Source organism: Falco biarmicus, chromosome 1, assembly GCF_023638135.1.
Source record: "Falco biarmicus isolate bFalBia1 chromosome 1, bFalBia1.pri, whole genome shotgun sequence".
NCBI lineage: Eukaryota > Metazoa > Chordata > Aves > Falconiformes > Falconidae > Falco > Falco biarmicus.
The window spans coordinates 77,152,867-77,173,589 of record NC_079288.1 but is presented as its reverse complement, the minus strand read 5'-3'; the positions used below and the strand labels follow the sequence as shown (position 1 = coordinate 77,173,589).

Genomic DNA, 20,723 nt, shown 5'->3' with positions numbered 1-20,723 from the left:
TAACTGCTTACAGTTCAGATCATTCCCGGGAGGCAGCCTGTTATTATCCAAATTTTGCTGGTCCAGAAAGATTAGGGGTTAGATGAATGAGGCATTCATGGGTGGGGATAATAGAAGGAGCGTCTTTTCTCACTTAACCTATGCACTGAGCCAAATTATTCATTTGGAGAAATGGCAGCCTGACACAACATAAGTGAAATCAATAGATCAACCCCCGTATAAAATTGTGATGAGTGAGAGGAGAATCAGACTCCATTCAATAGACAGTATGCAGAATTTTAAAGGCTCTGTAGGTTAGTTAAAACACACTATTAACACACTATTGGAACTGCTCTGTTGGGGGAGGACTTCTATATTCAGAGTTAATACCTTGCTGAAAGAGCCTGGACTGATTTATATCAGTGGAAGCTATGGCCTCTCTCTTCCTCTCCAGTTAGCAAGGGGCAAGGAACATCCTCTCTGCCTGCGCTGTTAGAACAGCATCATTGCATCTTTGATGATATCTGATCTTATCAGAGAGCAGAGCCAATAATTATATCATACATAAGCTGTGGCCCAAAGACCTTCTCCTAGATTCAAGCCCTTGTACAGTTCACCCTTCATCACAAGCTTCTGAACACAAAGTACTTGATTGACTTTCTCACATGCAGTGAGAAAAAATGTCATGTATACAACCCTGTGTCCAGATTACTAATTTTCCCCATACTTCAGATATAGCATAAAAGGAAAATAATGCACTCTTATGTCTTTCCTTGCTTTTGCAGTATGATAGGAAATGCATTCCACACTTTATGTCTTTTAATTAGAAAAGGCCAAACCAGTGTACTAGATACAAATATTTGTTTTAAAATCTGCATCCGTTTAATAGGCAGCTAGACTCAATCCAGGTTCTCCTGTTTATGTCCAAATCATCACCACAAGGATATTTGGGCAAGTGCAGCAATGGGCCATCAAAATCTTGCAGCTATTCGTAATTCACCTGACAAGCATTATAGTCCTTCATCAGATAAGTAGTACAAAGATGCTGTTTCCAATAAGATCAATAGTGATGCTTGTACTGAACATAAGTGTGCAGAGTTGGTTTGTTGAAAACCCAGTCAGGAGATATGTCATCAGAGTTTTTCTGCTGTTTCTGTTAAATAAAATAAAAATAATCTTTCCATCCAGCTCCTGAAGAATCTTCTTACATTATCTCTAAACAATGCAGCTCATGGGGCTTTGTAGGGGTCACCATGTCTCAGAAATCTCACTGCTAAAAGATTTAGAAACTTTGGCATCCAGATTTTAACATAGTAACTTTGATTTTTTTAATAGGGCTGAAATGAAGAAAGGCAACTGGACCAGGGAAAATCAAACTGTGCATTCCTAGCAACTCATTTTTAAGACTGCACAGGAACTTAGATGATCCGATCCAAGGAATTAAAATATTTTTCAAGAGTACAATTGGTAAAAAGAAACTAATACAAGCTTTTGGAATCATGGTGACTCCTTAGAACAGCAAATCCTGACTACTAATCTGCTTTTTCATTTATTTTCCTTTTGAAGTCTCAAAGTACACTGGATACTGTAACATGAGGAAATTCTGGGAGACGGTGGTTTGTGCAGCAGAACTGAGACATGCAACGATTCCCTTTAACAGACACTTATCCTGCCCTAACTCTGGATTGCTGGTTTTATTTGCAGATCAGGAAAAATGTTCAATGTTTAACTGCCAGAATAAATTGCACTATTAATGGATATTTTCAACAGAGCATAGCATATTGACGTCAATTCGTCTTAGAGTGGAAAACAAGTAAATTTTAAATTATACTATATTTTAATATAACAGGACAGCTTTGCTGACTACAGATAACCAAAGAATCTGATTTGCAGTTTCTCTTCTGACCACTTTTAAAAACAACACAAAAAGTACTCTCTAAACAAAGAGAAATTACTATACACTAGGGTATCAATTGATAACATTTCCATTTTCATACCTCCACTGGGGTCCTGGATTTCCATATGAACTAAATCAGGGTCTCCATCAACTCCAGCAACAGCCCTGAGAACATAATATAATCACGTTATGCAGAGCCAGCTACAGAATAGCAATTATGTAGATGGAAGAAAAGAGAGGATTTCATACTAACCAGCTTTAACATTCTTTGCTGGGAAGTTAAAATAAACTCCATTTATAATGTTCTATTAATGTTTAGATGGAAACTATTTTTTCTGTACTTGACATTATGTTTGTTCTTAAATTTCATTAGAATCTCTTTTACTAAAATATGCATACAAATAGGATCAATTGGAGAAAAAAACAGAAATAGGTATAAAACTGGAAACAAAATTTCATAATCTATAATTGATACATATTTATACATATATAAACACTCATATGCACACACTTATATGTCCTAGCAAGCGCTAGAGCATCTTTTTACAATTACATTTGACATTCAAGACTAAAAGGCAGATTTAGTGCTAAAAAAGACTTGCATTCCATTCTTATTAGAAATATCTTAAACTTGACACACAACTTCCAAAACAAATTCATATATGTTTGGTTAGCATATTCAAGAGAAGAGTAGATTCCACTTTGACAACAGAAGAAAGTGAAGAATACTTTTGAGAAGAATATTCTGAGCAGGAAATTCAGTCAGAATTGATCAAGGTGAGTTTTAACTTTGAAAAGGTGTAATGGGAATAGAGGCTGATTTTCTCTTAATATCTCTCAAGTCAAACATGCTCAGCCAAAAGGTGAGTTTTCTGCCCTCAGGGCTTCCACCCCAACCTGGGAACAGCAGCCCTAGCTGCACTTTTTTTCTGGCCCTTCCGTTGTCATTAGTAAGGCAGATTCTGCAGAGAAAGTTCTGAGCTGATGTGCTGTCACTAAGCGAAGCAGAATCCAGCCCCGCTCCCCTAGCTATATTGCTCTTCACAAGGCTCTTCACTGGCATGATAGGAGTCCATCGAGTCAGCAGATGGGAGTTGAAGACACACAAAGGAGATACGTTGAGTGATGAAGTGCAGCTGGATGCAGATATTAAAAAAGCCCATTAAAATACTTAAGAGAAAATGATCATTTTCATACAATTATTAATAATAAAATGCAATAAAGCTATACTTTGGATTGAAATTACATCATTGTGTAATGATTTTAATAGCATTGATTTATGAGGAGCGGTTAAAACTCAGACTCAGTAATTGGTTGCTCCTTGGGAATGCAAGCCAGGGGGAAGAGACTGGATGATTTCCACTGCTGCATAACAACCAGAAATAATCACATATGCTGTTTTTCCCTAACAAGATAAATGATCAGCCCGAAGAAGTAAGGAGAGGGGGAGGGATGAGCCCCCACCAAGTCATAAGATGCAAAGGAAACTTCTAGTGGGATTTTTTTAGTAAACGCATGGAATAATCTTGTGTTTACTAAGAAACTGGTCTCTGAAACACAAATGATTCTAGCATTTTGGAGGCAAAACAGTAAGTCAGAGAAGACGTTATATTCACTGAGACCTGATTAAGAGTGTATATGAGCAGAGGGAAGGATCTGCGATCTTTTTTGGTGTGTGCACTCTTTTCCTAGATATTCACAACACCAAATCAAACCTGTTATCAACTCTGCATTCAGTGTTTTGAGGGAAGAAAATGATATTTACTGAATATTTTATGTTTTGTGCTGTACCTCATACAGCTGATCTACAGACTAACAAAAACTTTAGGGCTGAAATTTTCTGAGATTCAGCCTGATATGCTGATCAGTATCAATAATGGAGAGACAGTTTTGGGGTACTTTCCAAACAACTTCTTGTATCTATAATTTAGCACACATTATTTCATAAGCACCGTTTGAGATATTTGTCAATATTCTACCTTCTCATACTTTCTTTCAACAGGTCAGAAGTGAAAATGATCTCACCTCTACCATGTTCCTCCTAATGGTGGCAGCTGGCACAAGTAGCGTCTAATCTTGTTTCCAGTGTAATCTTTTAGTGCAAGAGGTTGTAACTGATCTGTTTTAATGAACACTGCATGGACACAGAAAATGAAAGTTTCCAACCCAGACTACTTTTCTTCTTTAGACTTTTGAGTAGATGTGAATAAATTACAAGGAAGGTTTGGTGGTTTTTTGGTTGGTTGGTTGGTTTTGGGGTTTTTTTTTGTTTGTTTTTGTTTTAACCTAGCCAGGAAACAGTAGTACCTCTTTTCCCCAGTTCAGACATTTACCCTACCTCTCCTTTTAAAACTACCCTTTATTAACCAGGAGAACAGTCACTTCCAAAAGGTAAGTCTTCTGTTCCTAAACCAGCTGCATCAATTTCCATGGTATCCATTGAATATAAAGAAGGTTTAGGAGGACAGCTCCACGCTGCAGTTTGACCAGCAATTCTTCCTATTGCTCTACCAGATTAAGGCACCCCATTCCGTGTCCCCAGTCTTGCCTCTCCTTCACAGCCTCAGCTGTCCCAATGAAGTTGCCAGATCCCAGTCTTGGGAACTGTAATTTTCAAGGTGACCCTGCAAAGATGTGAGCCTTACGCTTTGGCTTACTCAAGGCTGCCAAAAGAAATGATCATTAAGCTATAACTGTAGATCTTTAACTTCATACAAGTCAGGTATAACAGGTGAGATGCATCCTTTAAGTGCAGAGTTTATGCATTCTGAAAGGCACAAATTAAGTAAGCAGAGTATTTAAAGAATGTTTTGTGTTTTCCATTACTCTAATTGTACCAATAAGCTATAACAGCATTACTCACTGAAGATGTTACGCCCTCAAAGTCTACTTTTGAATGTCTGCTATAGAGCAGTTTCCAAACTCTGAAGTCCCTTGATTCAGCTTTACGAGCACTTAGGGATAGTCCTTCTTTTATTGAAAAAAAGACCCCATCTATTATGGCTGCTAAGAAAATCTTCAGAACAGACTATAACTAATGCAGAGAACCTGAAGGTATATCCCAGGAGAATAAACTATTTACTCATTTTAGTGGACTCCTCTGCCAACAGTACTTTAAAGCGCAATACTGTTATTCCACTTGTGCTTTAATCATGAACCAAAGGAAAAGTGGTATGACACTATGCAGGCTAAACACAGTCTAGGTCCCTCTGCCCATGTGATATAACTTTCTTAACATGCTGGGCAAATAATGTACTTACAGGAACACATACAGTAAATGATCCACTTACAAGGAAGGCTCAGTTATGTTTTTTCATATTGAGGGAGAAATGTAAGACATTTTTTTTTTTGCAATTTCATTTACAAACTTACAACTACCACAACATAAATGCATTGTACCAATGTGAGGATTGTGTCCACACATCCATTCACAAGCACAGTTTACTGTTCCTCAGTCGGCTTTAGCAGAGGACCTCTTCTGTCTTAGAAAGCACGGATGCAATGGACCCTGAAAATCCAACACCTTCTTCCTTTCAGTTGACGCTTCAGCATCATTTTTTTTCCCCCTCCCAAACAGAACAAGCACTTTCTCAGGTACTCTATTTTTCTCAATTTCAGCAGGGATTTTTTTGGTCGTTTGATTAGAATTTCTCGAATTTTCTTCTCACAGTAGTTTGCAATGAAAATGTCCATATTTCAGGAATCTGGGACCATTTCTTTGTTTATTTGCTTTACTTGGGTGAAGGAGGTATCACCACTGAATTTAGGGTTTTCTGGTTTGGGTTGTTTTATAATTTTACATTCAACCATTAAAATTTCCAGTGAAATTCAGACTAATTTTAGATCAGACAAATCTTCTTCTAGGAAAAGAAATCTCTTTTGACCAAGTGTACCACACTGGATAAAAGCAAGTGCAACATGCCAGCACTTCAGATAATGTAACAGAGTGGTTACAACACTTCAGAATTTAAATAGCCCAACTTGATTGTAGGGTGGTGTAAATATAAGTAGCCTCAATATGCTTCTTCCCTTTCCCGTGAACACAAGCTCCCATCATCTCCCTTGTGCTTGTCTGACTCCATGTTGAACCTCTTGGGAGAACTGGTCCTGCAAACCATAATTTTAGAACTTTTTGGATGAATTAGTTTTCTGTTTCATCAGCTCAAGCCAGCAGTTGAGCACCAGTCCTGTGGAAGAAAAGTGGCAAGATAGGCCCTTTTGATGGTGTAGAGGTGAAATTGCCTCAGCCTCGGTGCAGCCTTTGTGTATGTCTAACCTCATTTATATAGTAAAGCTGCATTTAATAAACACAATGAGAATCAGAGGGAAATCAAGGTACCTTAGTTCCATTCAGGCCTGAATCTGGTCTCCTGAGGGACACTAGAGCCCTTTCTTAAGCATATATTTTTTTAGACTTTAGGAAAGTACTCCTGAAAGATTAGCTGTTGTATGAGCTAATTCTTCATGTCTCTGCTTTAGTGCTCCACCAGGTAATTCTACTGACCTTAACAGCATTACATCAGCATGAAAACGGTGCTATGTAGGGGACTAACAAGCCCTCTGCATGTGCCTTGGTCTGTGTATGAATGTGTCCTTCATGATACTGCCATTAGGTATTTTATACTTTTCAATAACCATGTTGAAATTCTAAAAATTTAGAATTCCAATTATGAGACCTTTGGCATTATTTTAATAATATGTTCCCTGTTATTCAGCTAGCTATCTTCATAAACTGCCCCAGTATTTTCCTACTCTAATTGCATGAAGCATTAGAAAAACACCATTACTCACCTGAAATTTGATATTTATGTAATACACAGGAACAAAAATTACCACTGACATACAACACAACACATCTCACAATGTGAATCATAAGCTTAAGTCCCTTATATGATAATTATGGTTCATATTTTACTTCAAGCATGAAACACTTTTTTGCTTCCAGTAGTCCAGGCTCATTTTGTAGGGGAGCAGTTGTTTGCAGATGCTACTCAAGTAGAGTCTGCTATAGATATAGATATTCTCTACCTCCAATGGATCCCTTCATTGTTAAATATTTGATGAAGGTCATTTGGGTGCATATTAATTAAGAGACATCTTCAAACAGAACATCAGAAAACAAAACCAAATCAAAACAAACCTGCTCACCGATGTGCAGGAGCCTCCAATCACAGGTCATCTGAAACTTTATGAGTCTCCTCAATCTTCTTATCTCATAATCTCTGAATATGAAGTTTATCCAAAAGGGAACAACTTCCCCGTTTATACTGACTGATTTGGCAACTGGCTTAAGGGTGCTTCCTACCTCAGAAAGCAAGTCGAGTAGCCTAAAATGGTATTAATTCTTAGCAGCCTTGTTACTCAGAGAGACAAAACTATTATTTGATTCATACAAGCTAAAAGCATTTGATTATGACTGATTTGTATTTTAGGCCATGACACCTTCATATCTGTTTTGAAAGAGGCACCTTCAATGATTCAGTCAATGCCCTACGCAGCCAGTGTGTGCTGCTACTTATTTACTCCCTGTGCTTAAATGCTTTTTAACAAAAACATTTTTCCTTCCACATTTACCCAAACAGCAGAGCTGGAGTGGTTTGTCATTGCTGTGGGTTGACCTTGGCTGGCTATCAGGTGCCCAGCAAGCTGCTTTATCACCCCTCCTTCTTAACAGGACATGAGGAGAAAATAGATGAAAAGCTCGTGGGTCAAGATAAGGACAGGGACATTGCTCACCAATTACTGTCACAGGTGAAACAGACTTGAATTTGGGATTAGTTTAATTTATTGCCAAATAATAACAGAGCAGGATAGTGAGAAACAAACAAAACCCACAAAACCCACAAAACCCCCACCCTTTTTCCCAGGCTCAGCTTCACTCCCAAATTCTCAACCTCCTCCACCATCAGCAGAGCAGGGGGACGAGAAGTAGGGGTTGTGGTCATCACTTCATCACACACTGTCTCTGCCACTCCTTCCTCCTAATGTTCTTTCCCTGCTCCACCATGGGACTCGCCCATCGGATACAGTTCTTCATGAACTCATCCAACATGCGTGCCTGCCCCGGCCTGGGGCCCTCCCCGGGCGGCCGGTGGGTCCCTGCTCCCCGCGGGCTCCATGGGCTGAGGGCACAGCCGGCCGCGCCGCGGCCTTCACCGCAGGCTGGGGGGGAACCTCTGCTCCGGCGCCTGGAGCCCCTCCGGCCCTGCCTGCACCCACCGGGTGTCTGCGGGGCTGCTGCTCGCACACCTGCTCACTCCTCTCCCTGGCTGACATTGCTGCTGCACAGCTTTTTTTTACCCTTAAATATTTTATCACAGAGGAGCCACCACTGTCACTCACGGGCTCAGCTTTGGCCAGTGGTGGGTGTGTCTTGGAGCCGGCTGGACCTGGCTCTGTCTGACAAAGGTGGCAGCTCCTGGGTTCTTCTCACAGAAGCCCTGAACACTCCTGCTACCAAACCTTGCCACATAAACCCAATACAGCCATATACGTCTGCACACAGATAGAAATAGAAACAAATACCACCCCAAGTGATTAATTCAAACATTGGAATGACTGCCCACACTGACTCATGGCTTCCCACACAAAAGCCTTTCACACAAAATTCAATGTTAAAGGCTCAATGAAATCCTCTTTGCATGTCTCTCTCCTTCAGGGCATAATATCATTGAAATCCCCTTTCACCTGACACTTGAATAGCCAGGAACCTGCTACACTTGACATTAATGGGCATGGATGTGATTAATTACTCATATGGGATTTCATGACGAGTACAGGGCTCTGGTCCCCTGAGAACAACTGCTCTACCCAAATAAACTAATCTTTTTTTTTTTTCTTTTTTTTTTCTTTTTTTTTTTTTTCATTTTAACGTTCTCACCACTTATGAAAATGGAAGCCTATAGCTAAAAATAAGAGTAACAGATTCCCATAGCATAGGATCCACATATCCCAGCTCTAGACAGAGTCATAAATGAAAAGTACTGGGCCTAATTTTCTGATATTTACCAATTCATGTCTTATTGTCCTGGGGTATATTTGTGCTGGTTGTAGACAGCTGATTCACAATCTATTCTTTGCTTATGTATTACTAAACTCTATTTTGAGAAATCAAAAGCAACTTAGCTGGTGCATAAGCCTTGGGGACTAAGAAGAATAGCAGCAGAGCTAGAGGAATCCTAGACTGCACTGCCCTTCACTCTTCTCAAGGATTACAACATAATACACCATTCTGTTAAAATGAGCTTGATGTATAAAACTAGTTATTTACCATGTGATGTGTAGGTGCTTAATGTTTGGCCAGGATAGGTCATATCTTTTTGCATTCCCTCCCACAAATACACCAAGAACTGCAAAAAGTACTTGTAAAGTATGGGTGCTATAACTAACATCCCTTAAACAGAAATCATCACATTGGAACAATACCGCATGGCCTGTTGCAGTTTATATGCAGCAGTAAAACCGGTCACAGTGAACAAAGATTCTTAATTTTAAAGCACAAGAATTAGCTCAAAATTAGAACTTTTCACATTAAAAAAAAAGGGGGAGGAGTGGGCTGGGGTGTGATTTGAATCTTCCTAGGTAGAATTTATACATAAAGAAATGATTTATATTTTTAAATGTTGATAGAAAATAATATTTTTAAAAATTACTGTGACTTAGTATTTCATTGTTTAATCTCAAATCCACATTTCAAGATTCTGCATTAAAAAAAATAAAAAAGCTTTCCAATTAACAATTTCCGAGCATTTATATTCAGTCTTTCCATATTTTCTGAAGTTTTTTTCTATGTTTTGATTTTTTCAATTCAACCTGAATGAGAAAACAATAATAAATACATTTCTAGAATGTATCTGTTTTGCAACTGTCTTCACATCTACCTGCAGCCTTACAGCTCTTTTGTTTTTAGAACAGAATAGAATATTTTCAGTTGGAAGGAACCTACAATGATCATGTAGTCCAACTGCCTGACCACTCCAGGGCTGACCAAAAGTTAAAGTTTGTTGTTAATGGCATTGTCCAAATGCCTCTAACACTGACAGGCTTGGGGCATCGACTACCTCTCTAGGAAGCCAGTTTTACCTCCTAAGATGCTAAGAGAAGAGAAACTGATATGAAGGATTAGTAAACTTTCCTTTCCAAAGAAATAACTGAAACAAATTGGGAAAATGTCTGGGAGGAGGTAAGAAAATGACACACTGTGTCACACATGAGTAGAAAATATTCTGTGTTACCAAAATAGGGATGGCAGTATACACTTTCTACTGATACCAATATTCTTTCCATTAGTTCCACTATAATGAAAAAACAAATTCCATACATTAAATCTGCAATGACACTTAAGGGATGGTCCAGAACACTTGAAAAGCAAATAAAGCCTAGAAGAGATTTTAATATATTGCTTATAAACCTACAGTATAAGATCTGAAAATGAACAGTTTAAAATATTCAGTCCTTACTGACCTTCCCTTAATATAAATACGTAAGACATTCCATTAAATTAATCGCATTTGGATTTTCATAGACGAGAAAAAAATGCTTCTTCAGGAAATGCATGAAGATCTGGCTGCTGCTGGAGGCACAGAAAATAATATTTTTGCAAAGCACAGGAAAATATTATGACTGATAATATTGGTAGTTAACAGACAAATAAAAATCTTAGGCTATATTATCAGCTTCAGTGGCAAAGCTTGACTGAAATCAAAGAAGAAACATTTGCTAAAGATCTGCCCTTTGAAATGTTCTTGGCACAATCAGCCAGTATCAGCAAGATACATGCCCTCATTTATAGTGAGGTGTACAATTGGTTTGAATTCATTTCACCCATCTTTAACACATCAGATGTTATATATTGCCAAGAAAACAATACTGGACTTAGCATCCTAGCAGTCAAGGTAACAAACGCCATGTTCTTACATCTGTTGAAAACTACACAAACATATTTTTCTATCTAGTACTCTAGATAACTGGGGTGATGAAGGTACTAAATTAGTGAAAAGTTTCATATAATGACAAACTCCCACTGGAAAGCCACCACGTCCAACCCTCTCCTCACTGCACGTTCTTCACATATTGCAATGTCCATATGATATTAGAAATAAAATACATTTATATATCTTTATTCCTATGTAAGTTTAAGAGAAGGATCATTTGGTACTGATGAGGCACTAAATGCCTGCTTCCAAATCCTTGCTGTTGCTAGCTGATACAGTTCTTGAGAGAAATCAGAATGATCTATATACAGAAAAGGGGAAAATAAAAACCTAGAAAATATTTCTAATGGTTATAAATGTACAGACTTAGAATTTATTATTCTTATCTGAGAGGAATGTGACATTCATGAACAATCTTGACTTTGAAGTATACATGGGGGTTATTCCTATTGGAGCTCCAGGACACTTCCCTGATTGTGTCTGAATGATATAATGAAACATAAGGATTCCGAAACACAGCAAAATACAGACTTAATATTAAATGTGCACTTGCTGGCTTTAATTCTTACATACAAAAAAACATTGACAAATTGAGTCAGAGCAAAACTGACACATATCTCAGTGGTATGTTACATTTTTCATAATCCAAGTGTGCTAAATATACCTAGACTCAGATAAGAAAAACACCATTAAACAAGTCTTCAAGTGAGAGCTTCCACTGTTCTTTCCTGCCTGTTAGTGATGTTGATGGTTTTCAGACCTAACACGTGTTAAAAAAATTTTTGATTAAAGACAGAGCATCACACGCACTCCTGATTTATGCCCTATATAATCTCACTAAGGAAAAATTGCTCATAAGGCAAACATGACATTTCTGACCCACTGCGTTGCTTCTAAAAGATTATACCCTTTCACATGGTAGTTAAGAGACCTGTAAAGTGTATTGCCTATGAAACTCCAGCTGCTGCATAGAAATAATTTCTCGAATAAGGCTATATTTTGCAGGAGCAAGTAAGCAGAAAATGTCAGGCGGCCTCAAGTATTTCAGCAGAAAATCTTGAGACAAACTGGAGTAACTCAGATGGGTGTTACCACAAACTTAACTACAAGCTGTTCTTTTAAAACTATGGACAGTAAGTAGGTTGCAGATTAAAAGAGGCACTTGAAAGTGTGAAAAAGCTCCCTTGATATGACCAGGGATAATTACAGGGATAAAACCAACAGGGCAGCAGGGCAGGTTACATCTTGTGCACCTGGCTCTTGCAAACAGGATTGAACCTAAGCATGTGTCCCTGCCCTGGGTCACAATCTTCCCCCTGCCCAACTTCAGCAGCAGCAGCACACATGCCAGCACACCTTTGGACCTGCCAAGTTACATTTTGGGCACCTGGCCAATGTATCTGTAGGTACTATAAGAGCTCTGCATGCTTGTAACCTCTACACTAGCAGTTTAAGTAGGTCAGGGTTTTGTTTGTTTTGTTTTTCTCCATGTATGGCCAGGATGAGTACCTATTTCAAGAGAAAAGCAACTACTTGAAGAACTAGGAGGAGCACAGCATGAATACCAAACACATTGCAAATCTTGCAACCAAGATGAGGTATACCCATTTCAATACTGGCAACACCACTAGCAAACCACAAAATACTGCTGAAAGCCAGATATGGCTCCACAGACATATGGACAATTAAACTTTATGCAACTGACATGGATCAGAGTCCTTCTAAAATTAAAATTAAAAGTAATTTAGGGAACAGAAGTGTCCAGTATATTATGACTAATCCTGTAATAAAACATACCAATTTTTAATAATGAAACAGTTATGGGCAGTTACACACTGAAGTAGAACACGAAAGGGGGAATTCTCTGGCTTTTTCAATAGAAATCAGATAAATATTGAGTGTGAAAACTGACCATTTTTAAATAAAGAATTATTTAAAACACTACCAAAAGATCTATTTTAGTGTAAAAGAAGTTACACACTTTTCAAATCAATTTAATTAGTATAAAAATCAGGCATTGACTTATTTTTCAAACATTTTGTCAACCTGCTTAAATCACTTAAACATTTAGAGACAGAGCAAAATATTTGAGCTGAAAATGAAATCATTTGATATATGTGCACTTGATAAAACCATATTTTTCACCAGTTTCCTTAATAATGTAAGTTTATATATGACTCCATTTAATAGGTTTGATTCAACCTCTCTTAAAAAAATGTTATTGATTTTTCTCAGCAAAAAAACCTGCTCTCCTTTCTAAAGATCAATTTCACTAGTAAAACGAAGAGCAATTTCATTGGACATTACGACTCTCTCTAAATCTTGGGCTCCACAGATCCAGACCTATAACCCTTATATGTGCTGACACTTGGAATGATCACTGGCTTGAGTATGAATTTGTGATAGTGGACACAGCAATGCTGACATAATCTGCAGAAGACAACAAGGCTCATACTGAAAGAAACATCTTTCTTGATTAGAATGAAATACTTTTGCTGTTCATTTGTTACTGGGAAAAAAATAACAGACTGCTTACCAAAATATATGATCTTTTGAAACTCGTTCCTGCAGAAGGATCCATTTTTTCCCCAAGTCCATGGATACATAAACCTAAAAAAAAAAAAAAAAAAAAATAGATGATAGGAAACTGTTAATGTTGTACATCTTCGAAGACAGGTCCTATGTCACTATTAAAATGACAGGTTGCATACAATTTATTTTTTTTTTAAATTATTAACAGGAACTCTCTACAATGTTTTTCAGAATAATAACCATACATAAAGAAAACCTTTTAAAATATAATCTATAATGAACAAAACTCAGTAACGATTACTTCTAGTTTACCACAAAAACAAATCACAGTTCATTTTGGGTCAGATTCTTTTTTATCTCAGTATGGTTACACAAGATGGTAAAAGGACCCTTTTCTTCTTCTTCTCATTCATTGATTGAACAAGCACAAATGTTCCCTCTATGCTTCAAGCCTTAATTCCATCAAAAATACTTAAATCAGAAAGTCAGAGTATTTAAGACTCTACTAGAATAGGACCAAAAGATACTAGAGAAATGCTTGAGAGATTTGATGAGGAGAGATGCACTGAGGCGCTTGCTTCATGGGTACCCGTTTGTGACCCATGAGAAACGGTCACTCAGCAGAGAGGCAGAAGATGCCTGGAGCAGGAAGACTCGAGCTCCACCTTCCCTCTGAACAGTAGACTCCTGGTGAAAAACCAAATGCTAATGATATGGATGGATATCAAGAGTGCAGATGAAAGCTGTTTTCCTCCAAAATAAAGTAGGATATAAAACAGCTATTCAAAAATCTCCCTCCTTCAGCATTTGCCTTCATCATGTGTTTCCTCCCATTAAAATAGGAAATATCTGAGAGTTCTAAACAGACAGATTTAAATCCCCTGCTGTTTGCAGGCATTTATTATTTGATCCAATTTACATATGATGGGTTTTCTCTTAATATCTCTAAGATGGAAAAAAAAAGACAAGTAAAACTGTTCTCTGATGTGGGAATAAGTCACATTTCAGTCACTGATTGTTCTGGGGGTAAATGTCTTATGAGGACTAGTAAGGAATGTTTTTGTTTTAAAATGACAGATTCACTGACAAATGAAAAAAAAAAAACCAAAAAACCAAACCCACCACCAAACCAAACAGAACAACCCCCCATGATTATATATTATGTTTTACTACAGAAAACCAGCAACATTAAGATGGAAAGATAAAAGCTGAGGTAACTTAGCACAACTCTATGGGTAAATTTACTAAAGTCTGAATTAAAGATAAACCAGTATTTCCCAGTTACTCTGCACTTCACAATGACTGGGCTTTGTTCCACTGCACACTCAGTTAAAGCAGGTAGACCACAACTCGGGTAAGAAACTACAGTAAGGACTCAGATTACTTACTTTATTATTCACTCAGTCAGTGCACAGATAAATGAGCAGGGATCCAAAAGTCTTCACCCTTAGAGCTAAATGTGTTAATGACAGGGCTGCAGAGCCAGGCTCCTGATTTGTCTGCTAACTTTCTGATCTCAGTTTTATTATGTGGGTTAGGGTTTGCTGAAACCAGTGTATTTTATAGCATATAGCTTAGAGCAGCCTCGTGGAGAGAGGAATGTGGCTTTGAGTGGGCTAGACTGTGATGGATGAAGAACCTAAGCTTCTTACTTGTTCAAACATCTGTCACCAAAGGCATTACAGAAGAGATAACCATTGGTTTGACCATCTTTTAAAAGGGTGGACCTACTCAGCTAGTTACCTGCCTCAGCAGACTGCTATAAATCTGGAAGACATGATCATTTAATGCGCTGCCCTAACTCTGTTGTCCAAGTTGCAAAGACAGACAAGGAATCAGAGGTTCCTGGCAGGAGGGGAAAAGAGCTATTTAGGATAAGGGACAACACTGGCACATGAACAAAGGGATGTAATTTTGTCATGGATGAATTTCAGAAGAAAATGAGAGAAGATTCCTGCCATTAAAAGAGTGAGGCCTGTGCAGTAGGGGCCAAAAAAGACCAACCCAAACCCAACACACATGCACACACTCCCCCCAAACCCAAACTACCTCCCGTCACACACATTTAAGAGTGAAGTCTGGAAGTTTATGAATAAAGAGTTTGGGTTAGTGTTGGGGGAAGCCCTGGCAACCTTACTGTAAGGGAGAACGAAGCAGGGCTAAGAAGGCATATTTAGACTGAGAGGAACTTTGAAATGATGCAGTATTTGAAATAAATAAAAAAGAATGTGTAACTAAGTTAAACAGACATTCAACTTCCTTCAATTAAAAAAATTACCCATAAGTTTATTTTTTTAACAGGTACATATGACAACACTATTAAACAAGATTAGATATGAGGTGAAAACAATTATATCAGTGGACAGCTAAAATCTTTGGCTTCAGCAAACACATCTAATAGATCTTTTAACTCTGTTTATTACCACACATGTAATAAACATAGGGAATTACTTTTTTTTAAAAAAAAATAATGCTTTTCTCAGTTTTTCCATTTTTTCATCCTTTCAGCTTCCAAACGAACAATTAAAATCTACTGCATCTCTGCCGACTTTTTAAAAAATCTGGAAGTATTTATATAGACTCAGTGAATAGCTGATTGTTATTCATTATAACTGAGGTAGCCAGAAAAAGAGAGTATAGATTTGAGTCAGCAAATGGATTAATCCAACCACATTGACTGGATTTGCATTCGTTTATAGTGTCAGCTAGAGGCTAGAGCTTTATTTAAACAGAATCTAATATTCTGAATGAAAGAACAACTCATTTTTTGCAATATAAAATAAGCCCTAAATCAAATCAGAAGTTGTGAGTAAGGCGGTGATGTTCCAGTAGACAGAGAAGCCTTGCTGATTGCTATTTATGAAGGACATGATCCTGTACTCCCTGTATTCTCAAAAATGCCTTTGTAAGAAATAATTGGAGTAAGAGGAGGTAACAGCTTCTCCTGAGTTTTAGATTGGATTACACCTTGATACTACTTTGTTCCAGTGAAGGTAAAGTTACTTAACTCAAAAATCTAGACTATACTGTTTCCGTAGGCCAAATTCAGAGCAAGACTGTCTCTCAAGGGCATTGATTTTAGTACGGTGACCTTTTAAGTCAAGTTGCAATTTTGATTTTCAGCTCCTCCTTTGCCAACATATCTCACCCTCCTCTTTCTTCTAGGCCAAATTTGTCACATTGTATACGAAATCGAAGCAGGTTACTGACCCAAAGGCACCCTTCATTCCTACACATTTCAGGTAAAGATGTTGGACTTGTCCAGTATGTCTTTAAGGTTGCCTCCTTCTAGTGTAATATTGAAATCCTGAGCAAAGTCCATCAGATTACCTAACCCCTTCTGCTACTACTGCAGGGCTATTCTTTACTGAATATTTTGTCCAGTCACATTTTAAATGTGGCATACAATGGCATCACTCCTTTTGGAAGATTATCTAAGTATAAAATGCCTGAAAATCTCTCTAACATGCATATTTAATCAAAACACAAAGGAAATGTTTTACTTTGTGCTTCTGCCTTCTCCTTTCTCCTGGCAAATATTTGTACCCACTTGTGCTGGTCAACTTCTTCAATACACTTCTTTGCACTCTTACTAACCTAAAGGTTCTGCAATTCTGTAACCATACAGAATTCAGGAATTATATCTAGCATCAGAAACAAAAGTAAAACTCAAAAAAAGAGGTTTCCATATTATAGGATTTTCATAATTTCAGGCTTTCCTGAACTATTTTGTTTATATAATTACAAATATGTTGAACATACATTATGTTAGGATTTCAAATTGAAGCTGCTAAATAAAATAATGCAGTCTGTGACTGAGTTTGTTTTTTTATGGGTTTTTTTTAGTTTAGTTTAGTTTAGTTCTATCCTTATTTGCAAATGCCTGTAAACATGAATTCTTTTGGGATCAGCTATTAACTTATATATCCCAGAAAATATCCCAAAAGATGACTTCATATATCACTGAAATCAGTGTAGTAATTGGCTTCAACATGAGCAACTCTCTCTGATTGATCTCACCATGTAAATATATACCTTCTGTGAAGCCTGACAAGGATTAAAATGGACCAGAGTTTGCTAACTTCAGTTTAAAACTGCAGTAATGATCAAGATGGGTCAAAACCACTACCAGGACCAGAATCACAGTGACTTTACAGCTGTGGTTTTGGTGCTGTGAAAGAAAGATGAACTACACACTCACAGACTGTATGCACGTTCATCAATGCTTCGCCTAACCCACGCAGAAAAAAATATTTTTATAATTTTACCAGAAAAAATCTGGAAGATGGTCAAAATTTACAAATATAATACAACTCCTGAATCAGAAAGTGGTATAAATACATAAGGCAGAGAAGAATTTTACCTTTCTACAGATTCACTGATTCCCCAAATCTGCTGCACAACTATGCAGTTTATTTTATATTACTTTATTTTACATCCCATGAACGGCCTTTGGAGGCACTATTTCAGCTTCATTAACTTTCTACTACACTATAAATTACAGAGCAATTGCTTATGGTCACTTTCTAGGGAGGAACACATTTAAGAGGTACTATTTAACAATATTATGCAGAGGGATAAATATTACGAATATCTATATCAACTGAAAATGCCAGGATTGAAACTACTGAAAAAACAAAGTTGGACATAAAGACAATAAATATTTAAATAAACCTCAAAACCAGAACATGATTCCCTTTTGGGTAACTGATATTTCATAAAACCCAGCACTAATCAGCATATCAGAACCGTTTTATACCTTCTTAACAAAGTAATTTTTAAATTTCAAGCAAATGCAGTATTTTCAAGCTTTACCTTGCCTTCCTTGGTGTAAGCAAGTACTTTATCTTCTTCTTTTGGATGAAAAAGGAGAGTTTCCACAAAGAAAGTGATGGGTTGTTTCTGGAATGTTGCTCCTTCATCCGTGCTTATGAAAAGGCTTTGGTCACGGTCATTATGGGATGAGCTTACAAGAATTATCTAAAAAACAAAAATGAAAACATATCTTCAGAGAACTGTTTTCTCTGTAATAGACAACATAGCTCTATTTTTCTTGTGTAAATGTCAGATTTTGTACATACCTTACCTATCGCAATTCTTGGGCACAAACCTCAAAAGCATCTAAGAGAAAAGGACTTCAAGACCCTATTAATATTCCCTGACCAAATATGCGAATGTTAAATTCTATAACTTCTCTTGCAAATCACACCAATTTGATCATTCTCCTCATTACTACTCAAAATGACTGCCTTAGATTTTGGTCCTTGTGCAAGGCTCAGGAGGCCACACAAGAAAATCTCCAAGGCAACCAAAAAAGAATTAATACTAGTAATGACTCATGTTAACATGCCCATTTAAGTACATCACTTTACTTAGTGATGCTGTCTTTATAAATACTAAACATAAAAATAATCACTGCTAAAGTTATATCAGAAGAATGACACAGGACAAATAATTAGTTTATAGCATCTCTCCATTGCTTCACCATTCTCCTGTTGACTTTTTTTTGATAAAAAGGCAGTTCACTCTGATGCAGAAAAATATGCCAAAAATTTATCTGCATTTCCCTCTCAGGTCCAGATAATACCTTGACTCAAACACAGTAATAGCTTGAGCTGTCTCCTCATGTGAACTTCATGTCAGACTTTCAACAGCAAAGAAATTTTTCCCACATAATTTAATCAGAAATTCACTCTTTTCAACTTCTTCACCTTTTGCACTACTGGGGCAGCATGTTATAGCGTGGTTACAAAAATGCCAATGTAAGGATCCATTTTTATTGCCTTTCCAGATCAAACAGGCTCAGTTTGCATTCAAAAAGGTGCCTTCATCAACTGATAGCCTGTAAACAAAACATGGATTTTCAAAGCCCAGCTGGGCACTATTTGGCTCACACTTCAAAAACAATTAAAAAAAAAACCACCAACAACCTGAAATCAGAATGCATTTAGAATATTCAGCAAATGATGCAGAAGACAACACAGAATACTGATACAGTGACTGTAAATTGCTTACAGAGATAAATGTCAACAAGTTATGCAAACAGAATTACAAGAACGTGAATACAGAGAAGGAAATATATTAGCCAACACTATATAATTTTTATGTAGTCCCTTTTCTTTAGAGTACAGCTGAAGTTAAAAATTTGACATTTCTAATGAATTACACAGATATGACAGCTGGACTGAGCTTTTACTGCAGTTGGGCTTTAGGGTAGAAACTATAAATACAACATTTGTAGATGCTCTAATTTGACAGGTTACTTAAGCATGTGCACTTGTAATTGAAGCACATACACAGTTGCACTAATTTCTGCATAGCTTTCATATACCTAAAAGGGGGCACATATTAAAGAACATTATTGAACAAGAGCAGGAATTTCATATAGAGTCCATAGTCTACCACTGAAACTCCACACTAAAGCATATATTATACCAAATCTATTTGTATTAGCTGTGTGTCAAGGTCACTAAGAGCAAGATACTAGCCAATAACCTTGCTACGATCTTGTATTTTTTGTAATGATATACTTTATCCAATAGTAGGAATCTGGTATTTTTATTGGAAAGCTTCCATAAGTGATCTCTTCACAAATGCCATCTTTTATTCCTACAATATCCAATGGCTTCCTGTCTCTTAGTGAACTCTTCAGACAGCATCTGTTTAATTTATTACTATATACACTCTAAGTATGCTGCTGGTGGCCTAGATATAGTATTCAAAGATTCTTGTAACACACTTGGCATGTTTTCTGCAGAAGGCACGACACCAACCCAAAATTGAATGTGACCATCATGTGCTGCCCTGTCCTTTTGCTGGCATTGCAAAGTGGAGTGAAGAAGCGCTTATGCCCAGCACAGAGATTTGCACTTTCCTTGCCACACTACCATCTGCAACTCAGGCTCAAAATATGCAGTTTTTTCTTGGAAATTAATGAATCCAAACTACATGCATGCTGAGGGAGCAATGGAGTGCTTATTCCTGTTGGTTCCTGACCAGATCACAGAAAGAAGGACCCAGTCCTGTGCTAAACTTCACAAGCAAGGCTGCAATATGAGCTCCACAGTCCCTGTGGAAGCTTGTGCCTAGGAACATCCTTGCATTTTAATGCATGCACGAGGCTGGTCCTGAGACCCATGCTTAGATTGCAGCGTGTACAATTCCTTCCACACTGTATCACTAGAAGCAGTATGGTTGTAATTCCATACAAAAAGCTTATTATGTTCGCATACAGTCTTCTAGTTCAAATAACACTTTCCGTAAATATAATTAGCTTCATTCTCTCCTATTAATATTTTTTAAAATGTATACAAATAAGACAACAAATCAGTATGGCATATACTCCTGAAAAGGCATGAACCGTACTTGTACAGAACAGTAAT

The 20,723-nt window shown here is 37.4% G+C and overlaps 1 protein-coding gene across 4 annotated transcripts in view; it reads right to left on the bottom strand.

The window, feature by feature from the left end:
* SORCS2 (sortilin related VPS10 domain containing receptor 2) overlaps positions 1-20,723 on the bottom strand; it is a 579,316-nt gene that overhangs the window by 105,149 nt on the left and 453,444 nt on the right. For all 4 annotated transcript variants that reach the window (XM_056352655.1, XM_056352671.1, XM_056352663.1 and 1 more), the window contains exons 4-6: positions 18,157-18,321; positions 13,346-13,419; positions 1,977-2,041 (exon numbers count right to left, since the gene is read on the bottom strand). In XM_056352655.1, coding sequence (XP_056208630.1) covers positions 1,977-2,041; positions 13,346-13,419; positions 18,157-18,321 — 304 coding nt within the window. The remainder of the gene's footprint in view (positions 1-1,976; positions 2,042-13,345; positions 13,420-18,156; positions 18,322-20,723) is intronic.